This window comes from Anguilla anguilla, chromosome 4 (genome assembly GCF_013347855.1).
Source record: "Anguilla anguilla isolate fAngAng1 chromosome 4, fAngAng1.pri, whole genome shotgun sequence".
Classification (NCBI taxonomy): Eukaryota; Metazoa; Chordata; class Actinopteri; order Anguilliformes; family Anguillidae; genus Anguilla; species Anguilla anguilla.
This window is the reverse complement of record NC_049204.1, coordinates 23,281,118-23,299,880: the sequence shown is the minus strand read 5'-3', so window position 1 is coordinate 23,299,880 and position 18,763 is coordinate 23,281,118. Positions and strand designations below refer to the sequence as shown.

Sequence of the window (18,763 nt, the reverse complement as noted above, 5' to 3'; positions counted from 1 at the left end):
CGTCCACTGCGCAGCGGGTTGCATGTTGCTGAGCTAGTGATGTCTGAAGGATTCTGCCCTATCAAATCCACTGCAGCAAAGCACACGGTTGCATGCCAAATGAACTATTTATGAGTGTAAAAATGCATATAAATTCTACCTGGTATGAACATCCATCAGAGGCCTGATCCCTCTTCAGTAGATCAGCAGGTGCAGTCTACAAGGTGGAAGGGAGCAGCGATGGTTCTGCAGTGAGTGCAATGCGCGAGAAATTGTATTTTCTACTTTCTGTCACTGCAAAAATTACAGGCTTGAAAATGCATGTGGTCCACTGTCTGTTCCCATAAAGCCTTTGGGTTTTCAGCTGGCTTCATCCTGAGCACAGAGTTGGGAGGGACTGTCTCAGGCAAAACCAGTGGACAAATCCCTCAAGTGATGACCCACTGCCATCATAAGAACAGGTCAGTAAACCCCTCGCCAACATGACACAGGGTTAGTAAACCACTCACCACCATTACACAGGGTTAGTAACCACTCACCATCATTACACAGGGTTAGTAAACCAATCACCACCATTACACAGGGTTAGTAACCACTCACCATCATTACACAGGGTTAGTAACCACTCACCCCCATTACACAGGGTTAGTGAACCACTCACCATCATTACACAGGGTTAGTAAACCACTTACCACCATTACACAGGGTTAGTAACCACTCACCAACATTACACAGGGTTAGTAAACCACTCACCCCCATTACACAGGGTTAGTGAACCACTCACCATCATTACACAGGGTTAGTAAACCACTTACCACCATTACACAGGGTTAGTAACCACTCACCAACATTACACAGGGTTAGTAAACCACTCACCACCATTACACAGGGTTAGTAAACCACTTACCACCATTACACAGGGTTAGTAACCACTCACCACCATTACACAGGGTTAGTAAACCACTCACCACCATTACACAGAGTTAGTGAACCACTTACCACCATTACATAGGATTAGTAACCACTCACCATCATTACACAGAGTTAGTAAACCTCTCACCACCATTACACAGAGTTAGTGAACCACTTACCACCATTACATAGGATTAGTAACCACTCACCATCATTACACAGAGTTAGTAAACCTCTCACAATCATTTCACAAGGTTAGTAAACCACTCACCACCATTACACAGGGTTAGTAAACCACTCACCACCAGTACACAGGGTTAGTAAACCGCTCACCACTATTACACAAGGTTAGTAACCACTTACGATCATTACATAACATTAGTAATCCACTCAGGATCATAACACAGACTTAGCAAACCATTTACTATCATTATACAGAGTTAGTGAACCACACACAGTCATTATACAGGGTCAGTAAACCCTTCCACACCATTATACAAGGTCTGTGCCACAATTGCAGAAAACCATTTAACCACTACCCTCACACCATGTCAGTAATCTTTTCTCCAATATTACACTGGGTTTTTTTTCTGTGTTTTTTCCATTGGCTGAATTGTTTCAATAACCAATGAAATGTCTTATTTTCAATAGCTCCAACTAAGCAGGAATTTATTTTAATCAAGACGGTATATTTTAAGAGAAAGCACAAAATTGTGTCATAGAATTGAGAATTGTAACTGCACCCCAACAATGCTTTCAGCCCCATGTCAGTTATTCCCTCTACGTCCAAAACATAAAGCGGCACAATTAACTTGAAAAATATAATCAATCACTTTCACAATTTCCACCTTGAAATTCCATGGAAGACTAACTCCCCCTGACCATTCATTTTATGGGTTAGACGAATGCTAGCAAGCGTGACTGACAGAAATCCATCACGAGGGGAGTAAAATCAGCAAAGGGTAACGAATGCAACTCCCATCTTACCCCCGCCATCCTTTATTGATCTGTCAACCTGCCTCTTAACATATCTGCAAAACCCGGGTGCTTTCGCAATTAAATTCAAGAGTGAGCTAGCTCATAATTGAGTTTATTTTTAGCCCTTGCCTCTACTGGGACTTTGTGTGACTGAAGAGCACAACCATTTAATACAATTTAAGCAAATATGCAGCAGCCATTTATTAGCTTTTCCTCATGTAACATATTTAATTGCTTTGCACACAGACCAAAAAAAACAAAGAGGGGAAAAAAAGCATAATTCTTTCAAACCTTATGGGTTAAATTTGTAAATTAAATTAATTTATTTTTTATTTTTTTAAACAATTTGGCATAAAAAGCCACGAATGGTTTAAATAAAACGGTATAACTTCTGCATGCAGATCCTTGTATAATTATTATACAAAGAGAATTCTGATCTGCAGTACATGCATACATCAGCTGGAATTCAAATGGAAGACTGCCATTCCAACACAGTGTAGTTGCGTAATGATCAAAAGTAACAGTGGTTATGCAAAATGAAACGTAATTTCCAGAGTTTATTAAGAAGGGTGGCAGTTACATGGGGGGTTTACAGTGAGTGCTTGACAAGCGGTCTCTCAGTTATATCCTGCGTTCTTCTGTCTAGGTCAAGTTCCCTTTTGTATTATCTGAATATATCTTAAGTTGGACATAGTATCACATGGAAGCAAACTGTATTCAGTACATAAATATGTTGGCCTAAGTGCTAGCTATCGGAAAGAAAAGCCACTGTAAACACTGTGTAACCTAATTATACTCTCTACACTTCCTCTGATCATCAATTTGCAATTTGGCCACTGGTATTAAAAATATATATTTTTTATCTATTTCTATAGTAATGCTTTGAATTTGAAATCAGAGAAAGGGCACTCATTCTGCTAAATTTTAATCTATGACAAGGGAAGCGAGAACACCAATACCCTCCCGGTGGAAAGAATTACATTACTGTTTCTGTTATTCTCCTTAGGTGTCTCCATTGGCCACTTCACCTTTCATATGGTTACACAAACTGGCTCTTCTAAATGCAATTCAGTTAATATTGTTCAATAATGACAATATGACTGAAGCTATAAAATGGCATTAAACAAATTCCTGAGAAATGCACCACAAAAGAAGTTTACATTTTTATTCCCAACTGTTCAAACAGGAGCTAAGCCAAAGAAATCCTCTAAATTAAAAATGCTGACTGAACGTTAGTCAGGAAATGCATTTAAATGCCATGCAAATGTGAGAGAAAGTCTGCTTTCTACTGATATGGTTAAAAAATGCATATCTTTCCTACATTGCGTTCACTTACCAACTGAATTCACTGCATTGGGTCTTGCAGCTTATGGTTCTTCAAACACAACTGACAAGATGATTGATTTAAGTTTGTTTCACTCAGAAGTGGGTTTAATTTCAAGATGGAATTGATTTCCATGAGTGGGCTGTCAATTAAAGAACTGAACGTCTACATGTTAGGGAGAAACTGAAGGAAGCCGAGACGATATTGATCCCGTGGCAAAATGAAAGAGGGAGACTATGATAAAACACCATTGCGTGAAGTGGTCAGGATTGCAGGTTTGACTGAGATTGGTTTATTGGTTTTAGCAATTACATCCGTTTGTGCCATTGAAAAAACAGTGATGATGAACCATCATTTGTTAGTCTCCATTTGCATAAATCCCCCCCCCTCCCCCCACTTCAATCAGTTGACACGTGATACATTTGGGTAGCCGTTTGATCCTTGAATTGAAGAATTATTCATTGGGAACAACAGATATCTTCACATGATAAATCGGCCATCGCCCATTTGTAAACCTAGGCCCTTATAAAGAATGTGCAAACAACATGGAAAAAAAAATAACAATTTGACCAGCCAATCGGATCACTGGCCATGAACCAATAAGGCGATAAGGGGAGTGTCAGCAGCAGAGCGGCGGCAGCCTCAGGCCTGAGCCCATTAAAGACAAGAAGGTTGTGAGCGGGACCCAGCAAAGTGATCAGACCCTGGCGAGGCTGGGACTGGCAGCGACGCTGCTCTCCAGATGCTCCTGACAAATGGGGCTCGCGAGGTGGCGTGTACGGCTAAAAGGAGCATATGGGAGCCCCATCCAACACAGGCCCGAAACCCCGAGGGACGCGCAACAGCCGCTGTGCTAACTCAACTTACAAATAAATTAGATTTTATATACATATGTGTGTGTGTGTATATATATATATATATATATATATATACACACATACACACATATGTATACTTATTAATCCATGTGTTTTAAAATGATTAAGTACTAAGTACACACATAGCTAGAACACTTACGCAACAAGCTAACTTTCAATCACAAATAACTCAGCTGCTCATAAATATTAGATGGGTGATTTGACGACACACTGTCGTCAAGTGCCACATAGGCGCAGGTGGTGCGCACGGCCCAGCAGTTAGGCGTGACCTATGGAGAGACCCCCCCAGGTTATCTGGGATCCCCCACAGTGTGTTTGCACAATAATGATGGGGGACTGCGAGGGGGGTTGTGGACGAGCAACATCCCTACAGTCGGAAATTCCCTCTGGTTCGTTACATAACCTACAGACCTGCAAGCCCACATTCACTTTGCCTGGATGTTGGAGCCCCGCCCCCCCAGCGATCAGCAGTTAGCCTGAATGCTGTGCTCCGGCTGCAGAGCTGGGCGGGAGCCGTAACACAGCTGCATTAGAGACCGATAGGCCAGAGGAGGCCGTGCAGCGCTGAGGTACTGGAGAAATAAAGAGAGAGAGAAAGACCCGGGAGTGGTGGGAGAGAGGTACAGAGACAGAGCCAGGTGCTGGGGAACCCTTTTTTTTCTAGCTTAGCTTGGACACTGCTCGAACGGTTGCACATCACAGCCGAGGAAAAGTTAGGGGTCTTGGGTTTTTATGCTGCTTTTTTATTTATTTATTTATTTATTTATTTATTGGGCAAATGTGATAATCTGACTGGATGATTTTTCCACTGTGTGACAATGTGGTCGATAGGAAGCTCCCTCATTATTCATTTTTTTAAAAACCTCTTTGTCACTTGTTGTAGGTGGTGTACCGCTGGTTGAAGGGGTTGTCGGGAGACTTCGTCCACTCCTTTTTGAGCAGCTGTTTGAGCTGCGACAGCCGCATGTTGGGGTTCTCCATTTTGACGCGGGGCATGTGCAGCTCCTCGAAGGCCGCGAAGGCCGCCTTCATGCGCCGCTCCGGGTGGCGGTCCACGTCCTCCACCGTGCTGATGCAGAAACGGGCACAAACAGTTCAGTATCTGTGATACCTGGGACAAGCTCTTAGATCACTACTACATGGCAGCTGGTTTCTTTATACGAATTCAATAAAAACAACCAAACAGAACAATGCTTACACTCTGTGTACATTATAATGCCTTAGAGGACTGTAAAACAGCATGAGCCACTTGCCTGACAGCTTACTCAGTAAACTTTTAAGAATGGGGTATTGGTTCCACTTCTGCATATCATGCGTTAGTGACACTTTATACAGTGAAACAATATACTACTTCTTAATAATACATTGTTTAATTTTACCAATCCAGGCAGTTTCATAGTACAGAACACTGCTGAACTGAGAAGTAAATACTTCCAACAGCCATAGAAAAATGACCATTAAATGGAAACAAAATGCCATGGAAGCGTGAACCACATAAAATAGTAAAATAGCTGCCGTACAGAAATAGAGCAGGAGGAATTTATTGAGAATTTATTGGCAAAATATAAAGAGCTGCTACTGACACCAGACCATTTGACACCATTAGACAAAAGGCCGGGGGCCCCATCCACACACTAGAACAGAGCCTGTACAGGAAGAAGAGTTTAAGGAGAAACAAAACACCCTCCCAATATGAGGACAGAGGACATACCTTAGTACTGCGATAGCATCCTCGATAGTTCTGGCGTCAATTTTGTCATCGTCTTCTTCCGGAACAATGCGATTCACATTCTCTTCCAAGGGGGTGTCCAGGTGAGTTATTTCTGCGATGTGCGGAAGGAGAGAGAGAGAGAAAGAGAGAGAGAGAGAGGAGAGAGAGAAAGAGAGCGAGAGAGAGAGCGAGAAGAGAGCGAGAGAGAGAGAGAAAGAGAGCGAGAGAGAGAGCGAGAAGAGAGAGAGAGAGAGAGAGAGTGTGTCAAGGAAAGGGATTCCATCAGCTCAGACACAACTCAGAACTAAGGGCCTTCATGTTTGAATGCTTGCAGCTAGCGAAGGCAAAGGTACGCAGGTGAGAGTGGCGGTTAGCGATGGCGCCATCGCCGGTACCTTTGGGGTCTTCCTGCTGCTGCCGCTGCTGCCGCTGCTCGTTGATCAGGACGTCCTCGATCTGGGCCCGCGTCACCTTGCCCCCCGAGGCCTCCTTGGTCGATTTGCCCTTCAGCCTGGCGGCCTCCTCCTCCAGGAGCCGCTGGTTCTCCTTCTTCCGCTCCAAGGCCTCCAGGCGCCTCTTCTCCTTGTCATCCTGACAGACAGCGGGAAAAATATGAGAGAGGGAGGGAGGGAGGGAGGGAGGGTGGAGACAAGCAAAGGGACACATGTCATGAGAGCAGAGTGGCCATTACAAAAAGAAGAGGAAATCTAACAGCAAGATCATGGTAATGAAGTAGACAGAATGCCCTACAAGCCTCAATCTCGGTATTTTGACAAGGTTAAAAATTGGGGGCGACATAGCTCAGGAGGTAAGACCGATTGTCTGGCAGTCGGAGGGTTGCCGGTTCAAACCCCGCCCTGGGCATGTCGAAGTGTCCTTGAGCAAGACACCTAACCCCTAACCACTAACTGCTCTGGCGAATGAGAGGCATCAATTGTAAAGCGCTTTGGATAAAAGCGCTATATAAATGCAGTCCATTTACCATTTACCATATTTCGGCAGACAATTTTCATTGTAATTTCAATGGCGAAGTAGACCCGAAGGATCCCAGCCATAGATGGCGAGAGTTGAAATAATGAAAAAAATGAATTTATAAGCAAATTCCGAGCCTGACGGACACCAAGGTAAAAAGGGGTCAGCGATCAAAGTCACAGCGATGAGCAATGTGCTGGCTTGCACCAGAGCGAGCCTGACAGGCGGCGTACACATCAGTCACGACAGGCAGCGGCAGCATCACAAAGGCCCGGCATGGAGATAAGCTGGCAAGCTAAGAGCCTTCACCGCACACAAACAGCGCCAGAGAACAGGTGCAGCCAACACCTTCTCCATACGGTTGTTTGCTTCCAAAGTCACAGAATCACCGAGTGGGGCGGGGAGAAAACAGCAAACAAAAAAAAACCTTTAACTAAGCAAAGGGACATCTCAATTAATGAGAGCGCTTTCATTACAAACAGAGGCAGGAAAGCAAAGAAAATCAACTGGGGGAGGCTGGAATTAGGGTAAGTGCCTGATGCGATTGTCCGTCATTAGAGACTTCTGCAGTTTCTCTTCGAAGCCAGAATGATCTAAATATCTAGACGCACGCAACGAATGTGCAATCTGACCCAGGGCCTGTATTCTGAGAAGGAAACCGGACTGAGCATCGTCAGGGGAAGCAGACTTTTAATAGGACGATACAGGTGTGAGCGGAGGCGGAGAAATGCAGGTCACTGTGACGCCAGACTAATTCGGACCCCTCCTCCCCGCCCACTTTGAAGAACCACTTCATCTTCCACGGCCCTGCCGGGAGTCCTTTTTGTTTTCTTTGGAAGGGGGACAGAAATGGCGAGACAGAGCTCCCAGAATAGAACATGGGAAATAAGGCTACCTGAAGTGACAAGCTAATACCAAAACCTTGCTCTGTGAGCCCCTGGTCTCCTGGAAGGCGGCGATCAGCACGGCAGGCCTGGCTCAGCCAGCGGAATCTGCGTTGTGTATTGATGAGCCCGGCTCGATTTGGTGACGGCGTTTAGTGAAATGAGAGGCGGGGCGCAGGGAGCGACTTAACATTTTACCCGGAGCCGTTGGGACGAGCAGGTCCGGCAAAAGCCGGGGGACGCCGTTGCCCCTCACTGCCGTGGCCCTGTAGCCTAAATTATGCATGACAGTGAGAGCGAGAGGGCCAGGAGGGAGGGGGCGGGGCGGGATGCCAGGCAAGAAGGCCGGAGCAGACGAGCCCGTCCCCACAAGCCGCTCCCCTGACACAGACGCGTTACGGCCCGACGCGGAGAACTCCTGATTTAGGGAAGCCCGGCCGATGAGGAACGCGATGGCTTCAGCGCTGACCCCGTACGACGAGTCCGTCGTCGGTCTCCTAACGTTTCACCTCGTCAGAAACTTTACACGCGCTCCGGGGTGTAAGGCAAGCTCGCCCGCCCCGGGCTGGCCGGCGCCTGGGGACAGAGCGTTACGCGCTTAATGTGATGCGCAAGGAGGCGGAGATGAAACCCGAGGAGAGAGGAGATTGGATGGACTGCTCCTTTCAGTCTGAGCGACACCGGCCCTCGCCGAGGCCAAAAGGAGCACGTTTAAAAATAATTTTTTAAACCAAAAAAAAAAAAAGGGGGGGGGGGTGGCAGACTGAGTCTCGCGTGTCTGGGAGAAGTGAGCCGGCGCCCGGGCTGCCCTCTGCTTTTCGGTCTGTGGCGGATCGCGCAGTCAGAGGGGCATTTCCCTGGCACCGAGCCCGGCTCTTCCCCGAGAGGACGTGGGCACGGCCGGCAGCGCGCCGCGGCAGCCCTCTGCCGGAGAATCTGCCCGTCCAGTCACGACGCGGCACCGCTCGCTCCGGTCCACCAATAGAGTACTGCGCTTACTGCGCTGTAATCCACCAGTACAGCTCCACAGAAGGCCGTGCTGACCTCTAAAAGGACTGCCAAGGTTATGCTATGTAATGTAAATATTGTAGCTGATCAGCACTTATAGATAATTCATAAGGCCAGCGAGGGTGACCTGAAATAAGGAACCGATACCCTAGGAGCAGCTGTCAGCAGTGTTCAGAGACCTGTCATCTCGTTTACTTACATAGTGCCCCTTAGCTCCACCAGGTCTATTCAGTGTCACCTCTGGGTGGACTCCAGCCCAATTAACAGGCCGTCTCTCATTATGAATCAGTCCAGAGTTATTATTTTGTACTTTTCAGCATTTTTGTAGATAAAATTTTCACGGAGAAGAATTCACACAAAGTACAAAGGATATTCTCAGGATCCAGAGAACTGGGGGGAGAGGTGGCAATTTAACCCTTTCCACCCACCTGGAACACCAGTACACATACCACACCGCAGGCCAACATGTGAGCAAGAAAGAACTACAAAACCCATCAATGAACAATGTCAGCAAAACAAAGAGGCACCCATGTGATCAAATAAAAATATACAGCAAATACCATGAGGAGAGTCTATAAGACTAATGTATTTCTACAGCCATGTGAACTCATTACTTTTTCTTTAGAACCAGTATAACAGTCAATCATGGGTTACACTTTAGCAAGTAAAAACTGTGCCATGCCATCTGATGTCACACAGTATACACAAAAGGGTGCACATCTGTCTATTTTAGGCCATTTCCTCCACAGCTTTGTGGATGTGCGAGTTTTCTGTTGGTGGAACTACAGAAAGAGCTGCTGCTTGACAAAACTGCCATCAACCTGAAGATAGCCTACTCCAACGTTGGTTTGCCTTTCTGGTTTTTCACCTACAAGGGCGTGGGTTTGTGTGTCTGGTAAGTTTTGGGCGATACTGGTCTTGCTGGACCACGGATACTGCACCATCATGCAGAGTATTTTCGCTCCCTACATCAGATTAGCCATGCCGTGGGTCTTTGGTAACAGGACAACTGGGAATGACGGAGCTTTGCATCTAATTTCCACTTCCTCTTTCAGGGCAGCATCTATGTAGCACATAGATTTCCTTATATTCTGAGATACCTAAGACGATCTATCATGCAATTATGCAACCAGGTTTGTTCTTGGTAGAAGAGCATTAACTTCTTTGTTACTATACTTATCAACTTTCATAGCATAATATATACCAATGTAATACCGTACTGATTTCATCATACGGAGTATCCACAATGTGAAACGATGATTTTCCTTCATTTTGGCGAGCAGATGAGCCAACATAAACATGTCCAGTGTCAAGATGCAACTTAAACTGTCCAGTTTATCGCAATTGTATTGCCATCAATGCACTCAACTGATCCATTTTGAAATGCAGCCAAATGGTAAATTATGATGTCACACCAGACTATATGGAACTAGAAAATGTGAAAAAAGCATTAACCTCACACAAGTCCTTGCACTGTCATTGTCATTCTGTAGACCTACCTGTTCAAAATATTATGTAGTCAGCAAGCTTAGCATGCTTCCAAAATTCTATCACAGCAGTTTTCTGCATTAGATAATTCACATTTAAAATATAAAAGTAGTGAGAGTTTATAAAGAGACAAATGGTAGGGCACAGGCAGGCTCTTTTTTCTCATCGCAAAATACATAATATTTGCAAGGTGAATTTTATTTGAATTTTTTTAATCTTCTCTTTTAAAGCACAAATGGCTTTTAATCAAGGCATATATGGCATAATAATTGATAGTGAAATGATATTAACTTAAAAACTAATGAATACTGAAAAATACACTACATGGTCAAAAGTATGCGGACACCTGACATCCAACATCTCATCAAAAATTATGGGCATTATGAAGTAGGTCCACCCTTTGCTGCTATAACAACCTACACTCTTCTAGGAAGGTTTTATATTTGATGTTGGAGCATTGCTGCAGGGATTTGCTTCCATTCATCCAGAAAAGCATTAGCGAGGTCGGGCACTGATTGGGTGATTAGGCCTGGCTGGCAGTTGGCTTTCCAATTGATCCCAAAGGTGTTGGATGGGGTTGAGGTCAGGGCTCTGTGCAGGCCTGTCAAGATCTTCCATACCATTCTCAACAAAACCATTTCTACATGGACCTCACAGTGTGTCCAAGGGCATTGTCATGCTGAAACAGGAAAGGGCCTTCCCCAAACTGTTGGGGATACACAAAATCATCCAGAATCTGATTGTATGCTGTAACCTTAAGACCTTCACTGGAGCTGAGAGGCCTAGCCCAATCCATGAAAAACATCCCCAGACCAGGGGTGTCTAGATACTTTTGGTCATATAATGTTTATGAATAATTAGGCTGAGTTCTTTCCGCTAAAAATCAGCAGCTAATCACAAAAACTAAAAAGACTAATATCCTGAAATAATCTCTGATTCAAAAGCAGGCCAAAATGAAAATGTGAAGAACCATGTAAACTCATTCTGCCTGGACTTAATGCCTATGATACCCATACACAGTAATGACATCCAAGCACAGATAGCACTGGACTGTGAAATCCCCATCATTCAGACTCATTCAGATTCAATTCACCATCACAGGCACAGGTTAGCAAGCTGAAATTTACTGCCACGAACTTGAGGTTCACAAACAAACAAAATGCCACCGATAAATAAGAGAAAGTTTGAAAAAGTCGGCTACTCCACAAAGCTAAGCGCATTTAAAGATTCTGGTCGGAAAAGCTCTCCATATTCGAATATCTCACTCACTACTGCTGCCAAGCTTCTGCAGCAACCTAACATGGGGGCTGTGTCTCTTGCTGCCTTTGATAATAACACTGTCAATGCAGCCCTCTTTCCTTAGACACAGATCTGACTTCAGGTGATTTCCACACCCCAAATCTGTCTCAGGCCCACTGCCTGAAACATTTGCTTCAAATCCAACAATTGTCAGTCATATTCAAATCTATAGCTACCTGCAGATTATACAGCTGGAACATCCGTTACGGGAGCCAATTACCCCGGTACAACTGTTCCCTCGCTACCAATAACAAATAGCCTACATTACCACAATGATTCTCAGAGTACAACAAATGTTCATCTGCACTGGAAGTTAACAGCAAACATAAGCTATCATGGCAAAGACAGATCAATTTGGCTTTACAGCTACAGAAAACATTAAATATCACAGGAAAGACCAGAACAATTCCACAGAAAAATTCATGGTAAAAACTGAATATCACAGGAAAGAGCATATTTGCTTTCCGTGTTGTTTATTGCACCTGTGAACTGGGCATTACCCGACAACAAACTACTGTAATATACACATAATGCTCAAAAACAAGGAATAAGTATTCTGAAACAAGATTTCGAGAATTGAATCACAATAAAAAATATATAGGTCATAGAAAATAGATGATTCCTGTAGGGCAAAAATTGAGCTGCCTGATGTATTTCAGCTGAATACCAGACAAAGCCAGCATTTTGACTCCAACAGCTGAAATCGATGCGCCTCTGAGCACACTTTAATTATGATTGCTGCCTTCTTGCTGTTGTTGTGTATTTCCAGTGCACAGATTTAATCCCAAAACTGATATCAGGAACTGCAACAATAATATCTCCGGGCAGGCAGTGGAGCTTTCTGCAGTAGACAGCTACCCCTGTCTGCCATCTCAGCCCCACAGAAGAGAATGACAATCCCAAGAGAGCAAAGTCAGCCCTTTACAGTACTACCATGCCAGGCTCTCTACTGCCATCCTGTGGTCAGTGTCTCTTATTGCCTGCTCCACAACCAGGCCTGAGGCCTCAACCACCAGGCAGGGATTACACAGTCAAGTTCTCCCACCTGTGTTACTTAATTCCAAAGTGGCTTCTACATACAAATGTGTTTTTCCCTTTATTTCCAGCCCAATCTGTCAGCAAGAACAGTGACATTAATGCAGCCAGAGCATGCGTGCCCACAGAACACAGCACCTGATAGTGGAGCAGAGAAATACAATATCTGCCAGAACAGCTTCAGCAAAACTCTTCAAACTGATATTAAAGCACCACTACACTTACAAACTGCTGGGGGAAGGATGATGAGAGGCAATCCTTTTCCAAAGCTGTCAACTATCATTTAAATGAAACAGAGAAAAAGATGCAGAAAAAAATAGGATCCTTCAAGAAAAAAAATATACATAACTTCCAAGCCCCTAAACTGAATGAAGCAGAGATAAGTACCCCTTCAATGCCGAGTTCAGTTTCAGTGTTTGTCAGAAAACACAAAATGAAACAAAGAGCACTACACACACAAGCTCAATTGTGCAATTTTGTGAACCAAGCTATTCTCCACTGGTCACACACCCTTATCATTAAAAGGCCTAGTGCTGTACAATGATTGGCCTATCAGACAAAGGGCACAGGGAACCACTTCATTTACATGCAAATCCACACAGGCAGAGGCAAATGCAGCAGGCTGCTTTTCTGCTGTACAAATGGCCAATTACAAAAATCCATAACTGGGTGTCAGCATAATATTTCCAATGTAAACTCTTCTTTGCGACAACAGAGAAAGAGGGAGAAACACAGCTACTTCCAAAAACAATGTTGAAGGACAGAGACAGGGTAAAAAGCACAGCCTGGGTGGACACAAAAGTGAACTTACATTACGTTGTATATATTTCAACTGTGTTGAGCAAATAGCACATTCATACACATCTTGCATTTTCTGTTCATTTTAAATAAGCTACCCTTGAATGCTTGCATAAATAAAATATCCAACTAATATCTGTTATTAAAGAACTAGGGAATTACATCAAACCCCACAACAACATTTAAAAACAGCTTGTTTTATTTGTAAATCAAGAGACACATTTTCTGGTTTTGCCAGCCAGTCACAAAGGACGATTTCAGCAAAAATGTAGACTGAAATGGAAGCCAGTAGCAAATTGGTAAAAAGTTCATGTAAAAGTGCAGTGATAATATGTCCTTGAAATGTTCTTAATGTGTGAAGCATGTACTCTCAATATTCAATCCACACCCATCTCTACAGCTTCCCTCAAAATTAAAAATCCTTTCATACTTTCACCTCATAGCTAAACCAATGCAGCTCAGATGTTGTCAAGACTCCCACTTTGGTGTAGGCTGAATTGGGTTACAGGTAAAGCTATCGCACCCCTACCTATCAATCACTTACCACATGGGGTGTATAGACTCCCCTTCCCTCTCAGTTGTCCTTTGTTCCAAAGGTCCCCTTCTGCAACATGCCATCAAGATCCTACTGCCATGTCCTCACCTACCTTCCTCAGAATCCATACAGGGACACTCAACCCCCCTACACGGCACGGGATTGTATTCTACAATGGATATTATGCCTCTTTCTTCCATCATCAGCTGCTAATGACTGTTGACACTGTACACTGGGTAGGCCTATACCTCCTGATGCATCACTCCCCCCAGTGTTAACTCAATTCCACTACCCATCACAATACCTACAATTTTAAGGGTAAATCCACTGCGTTGTTCATTGCTAAACTTCAGGCCAAAGGGCAAAAGGGCACATTTATAGGATATCTCATTATATGAAAGGCGTTCTATATTTGGAATGTGATTGTGAGACAAATTGATTACAAGGCACATCAACAATTAATTTAATAATAAAAGAGAAATTCAAATTAAGAAAGCAATTGCAAACGAGTTTTGCTTTGCAATGTGCTCCTTTACTCAAGAAAAATCTTAATTTTATATGCACAAGCAAAATCGAATAAAGTGCACACGGATGAAGTTTTGTGATTTACATTTTCGCACTGCTTTTTCTTTTTTGTTGTAACTCTTCTCATGTGGTTTTTTACTGCCCTTCACTTGAACAGCACGCAGTAGCCGATAAATCAGTCTGCACTCCAGGTCAAGTGAGAAGTGATATGTATCTCCCCGAGGGGGTGATCTTATAGTTAAGCATTACAAGCACTTTCAGAGAGCAGCTCATACACGAATCATACAAAAAATGTAAGATACTGTATGCATAACCGGTATCAATATGAGAACAGCTAGAATATTTTCCAGCAAATCCGTTGCCCATTTTTTCCAAATGCTACATGGTAATAGAAGGTATACTGGTGCAGAGATCCAGCAAAGTGCAGCATCGGCTCTGGAGGGTGTTAACACTGACAGCAACATCATCCTACATTAGCAACATTTTATTAAACTGCAGAATAGGGAGTAGAGACGACTTTGAAAGTGTGCTACCATTTTCCTGGTTACAGGTACAGCAAGGTAGTTCCATTGCAGCTGTAACTTTTAGGTCTAGAAAAAAACCCAACATGGGTGAAATGCGGTTTCTCGAGTGGTGAATAAAGTTTTTTTGGGAAGCAGTAATCGTGGTTTGTGGAATTTATTCCAATTTTAAATGTCCTCAAAAAATTAAAAGCTGTGTCACGACTACTAAAGCAGAGCCAATATTAACAACAACCTGGAAGCTACTTCTGAAGTTGCAGCATACTTTAATACAGGTGCAATGGGATGGTGAATACTCATCTACATTAAAGTTGACAGCAAACCACCTGCCAAACGTTTCACACGTACCAATCAAGCAAATGGTCCATAGATTAGCAGTTTACTCTTACAACTTTAGAGTTAGTCACTGCTAAGAACCCTAAAGTGTAGCTGTAGCTAACTACTTGCTTCACATATTGGTGAGGTTACTCACACCATACTTCTAAATGGAGATGAAGTACCATACAGCTACATGCACTATAGGACTCTCGCTCACCTTCCGCTGTTCCTTCTTCAGCACATGTTTGTCACTTTCTTGCCACAGCGCGTCTTCCTGCTCTTGCTTACGGCGAGCGTCTGCCACTGCTTGGGCCTCAGCCTTGCGAGCCCTTGCGGTGGCCGACTTGGAGTTCTCTCCCTGGAACTTCTTCGGCATTCCTCCAAGGGTCCCTTACAGCTGACGGAAAGAATGTGGCCGTTATAACAGCTCTGAGTAGACTAATAATGGCTATGCCACCGCCACCGCCACAAAAAAAAACACAAAATATATTAGAATTTAATTTTTAATCTATATTTAATATCTGTCCTGTGCTTAAATCCATTAAATTCACCTATACAATGAGAATATATGCCATGCATTGAAATCTGACATTAAAATAATTCAGTGATTTATTAAATCTCAACTATCCAAAGTATGAGGTTTCATTGTGCCGCGGTCACATAATATGTTTTTTTTTTAAAGCACGCTACTTTAGGTGTTATGTTTTCAAACGTGAGGGAATTTATTTTTTATTTTTTTATTTTTTATTTTAAAGGGCTTCCACAAAAATATCAGCTAGCTAGAATGATTGCTTTCAAGCAAATGGGATCCACAGAATCTGGATGAACTTGGCAGTAATACGCCCTGACAAACGATAGCCTCGCCAGTTAAAAAATATAATAAAAAAAACAAAACAAAAAAGCACAACCAGGCTTCGTAGCACTCGACCAAATTCAGGTTAACGTTAGCTAGATATGTGGTAATTGTCTCCGTTGGTGGTGAATACAGTATAATCTCCTCAGATAACGGCAAACATTAGTATGCAAGCTAACGTTAAGTAATACTGGTTAAGTAATAATAGTGGCCCACACTCCACCCCAAATCCTACTGTAACCCTTCACTTATCTAGCCAAACTCGGAACAAGCGTACTTACTCGAGATAATAATTATGATAAACTAGTTACGTGTGCCGTCCGCTAACCATTTACCATTGGTAGTTGGCTAACTGGCTAGATACCGTCATAGTCTAGTCAACTGAAGAATCTTGGTGTGCAGTGCAATCAGTGTTACATAAAGGCAGATATCATTATCTAAATAACGTAAAATAATTGCCACTTTAATTTCTCTTACCACAAATTCGCCACGAACAAGCGTTTCACATCATATAAACAATGATTTGACGTGGTATCAGACGTATACATCCTTGTGCGGTAATGTTATCAAGCTAGTAATTTTGTTATCCACAAAGGTTAGCATCAAACCACCTAGCACTAGCTCAGTAGCTAACAGTTTCTAGAGAAGACAGATAGCGCTAACGACGTTTGTGAAATAGAAATATCGTCAGGCTACCATTTGGTAATATTTCAATGAAATCATCATACATCATGTGAAAATGATTCGACACCAATCCATCACACTATATATTACCAGGTAACCATGTAATTTTCCAAATAAATACAGGACTTATAAATAATAATAATTTTTTACAGCCTAATATATTCATCTTACCTTGTGTAGCTAGCTAGCTAGCCTTCTACAGGCCAATGTTGTACATTGAATAGCTGTCCGTACCCTTGCCTGCTCAAGGAAATAATGCACGTTGATCCTATTTTTATACAGGGTATGCGTTGATCTCTCACAGTATCATATAAAAACAAGTATTTCAAAACAAGTAATGCTAGATTCTTTATACAAACGTATTATTCAGTAGATTAGACAAATATGTTATATTTTAAGGCGTCTGCTATTAACGATGGGTCCTTCTTGAAAATGGCGCGTTTTGAATATGTCAGCACTGACGTCAATCCATGAGACACTTTCTCGACCAGTAGTGTGCATGTTGATGTGGGCCCCTGTTCATTGATGTTGATCCATCGATCTCTAAAATCCACATTAGCTGTTAGATGTACGCAGCATAGCCTATGTGACGACTAGCCGGTAACGAGAGATTTATGTTCGAAATATTTTATGTTATCCTAGATTGTGAAATTTAAGAATGTACATATAATGATATGTAATAAGGTAATTTAATTAAAGATTCTATGCAAAAGGCCCTCTTCTGGGTTGGCCTACATTTGTTTTTGAATATCATGAACATGTATAAATAACTATAAAGGTAATAAAGTGAACACTTCCCTGTTCAAAATCTAAATTGCTAAGACATATTTTAGAAATGCATTACATTCTTTTTTAAAATGACCTCCGTATTTTTGAAAAATGATTGTTTTTTATTTACTCAATTTTTCTCAATGTGGAATGCCCAATCACAAGTGTAGGCACTTTGATACAATCCGTCCATCAGTAGTGGACTCTGCAAACCCATGGGGGAGCTGCCATAGTTAATTCACGCGTGGAACTGGCACTGCTGAGGCAGATTGCAGGCACCTGATTATCTAAATAAATCAGTACTAAGCGATGTTTTCCCTTGGGCGATGCTATGGCTGTCACCCTGCCTGATTGCTTGCCAGTCATCACACAGTCCACACAGTCCTCGTTTGAGGTGCAAAAATGCTTGTTTGTGCTTCACTGATTTTTTAAATATTATTTTGTTAGGATTGCAAAACGAAATCATTCATTCGGCCTCAATCAGTGTAGAAATTAAGGATGGAGTCAATATTTATTACATTATCTCAAAAATGATTCCCATTTGTTATTGTCTCTGCTATTATACACCCAAAACAGGCCATTATAACAAAGTGTGTTATAATATTTTTCAGATGCTCTTATCCAGAACAACTTGAAATGCCATAATGGAAATATACATGCATTATACTGTATATTGTAAGAACAACAGTAGCAGCACAAGTAGCCTACAGCACAGCCAATGGAAAGTGAATTGTATTCAAGCTGAACAATAGTGGTAAAATATAAGAATATAGCAGTAATGGCATGAGTGTGATTTTGAACAATTATTCTTCAGAACAATATAATGCATTGTATTAATGTGCACCTATACACACATTTATCTACAGTATAAGTGCAAGATCACCTTATCAGTGCTCAAAAAACACTAATTAATTAATTTAAAAAGTTCACACTTTATTAGGTACACCTGTCTAGTACTGGGTAGGACCCCTCTTTGCCTCCAGAACAGCCTGAATTCTTTGAGGCATGGGTTCAACAAGGCTCTGGAAACATTATTTAGGGATTTTGGTCCATGCTGACTTGATAGCATCACAGTTCCTGCAGATTTTTTGGCCCACACATTCATCTTGAAAACCTCTCGTTCCACCTCATCCTAAATGTGCTCTATTGGATTGAGATCTGGGGGCTGAAGTAACTGTCATGTTCGCAGAACCAGCTTGAGATGATGAATGCTTTGCGACATGTCGCATTATCCTTCTGCAAGTATTAATTTGATGAAAGGTAGAATGTGGTCATAAAGGGATGCACGTGATC

At 42.6% G+C, this 18,763-nt stretch overlaps 1 protein-coding gene across 2 annotated transcripts; it reads right to left on the bottom strand.

Annotated features, from left to right (window-relative positions):
* Positions 1-2,396: 2,396 nt before the first annotated feature.
* Positions 2,397-17,092, bottom strand: ccdc124 (coiled-coil domain containing 124). Of its 2 annotated transcripts, none has more exons than XM_035415539.1 (5): positions 16,874-17,092; positions 15,383-15,562; positions 6,178-6,373; positions 5,783-5,894; positions 2,397-5,140 (listed from the first exon to the last, which is right to left on the bottom strand). In XM_035415539.1, the coding sequence occupies exons 2-5, from the start codon at positions 15,539-15,541 to the stop codon at positions 4,942-4,944; spliced, it is 666 nt and encodes a 221-aa protein (XP_035271430.1). In that variant the 5' UTR covers positions 15,542-15,562; positions 16,874-17,092; the 3' UTR covers positions 2,397-4,941. The 2 variants fall into 2 exon arrangements, with proteins under 2 accessions (XP_035271430.1, XP_035271432.1); XM_035415541.1 differs by lacking the exon at positions 16,874-17,092 and adding an exon at positions 16,496-16,669.
* Between the last annotated feature and the right edge of the window lie 1,671 nt (positions 17,093-18,763).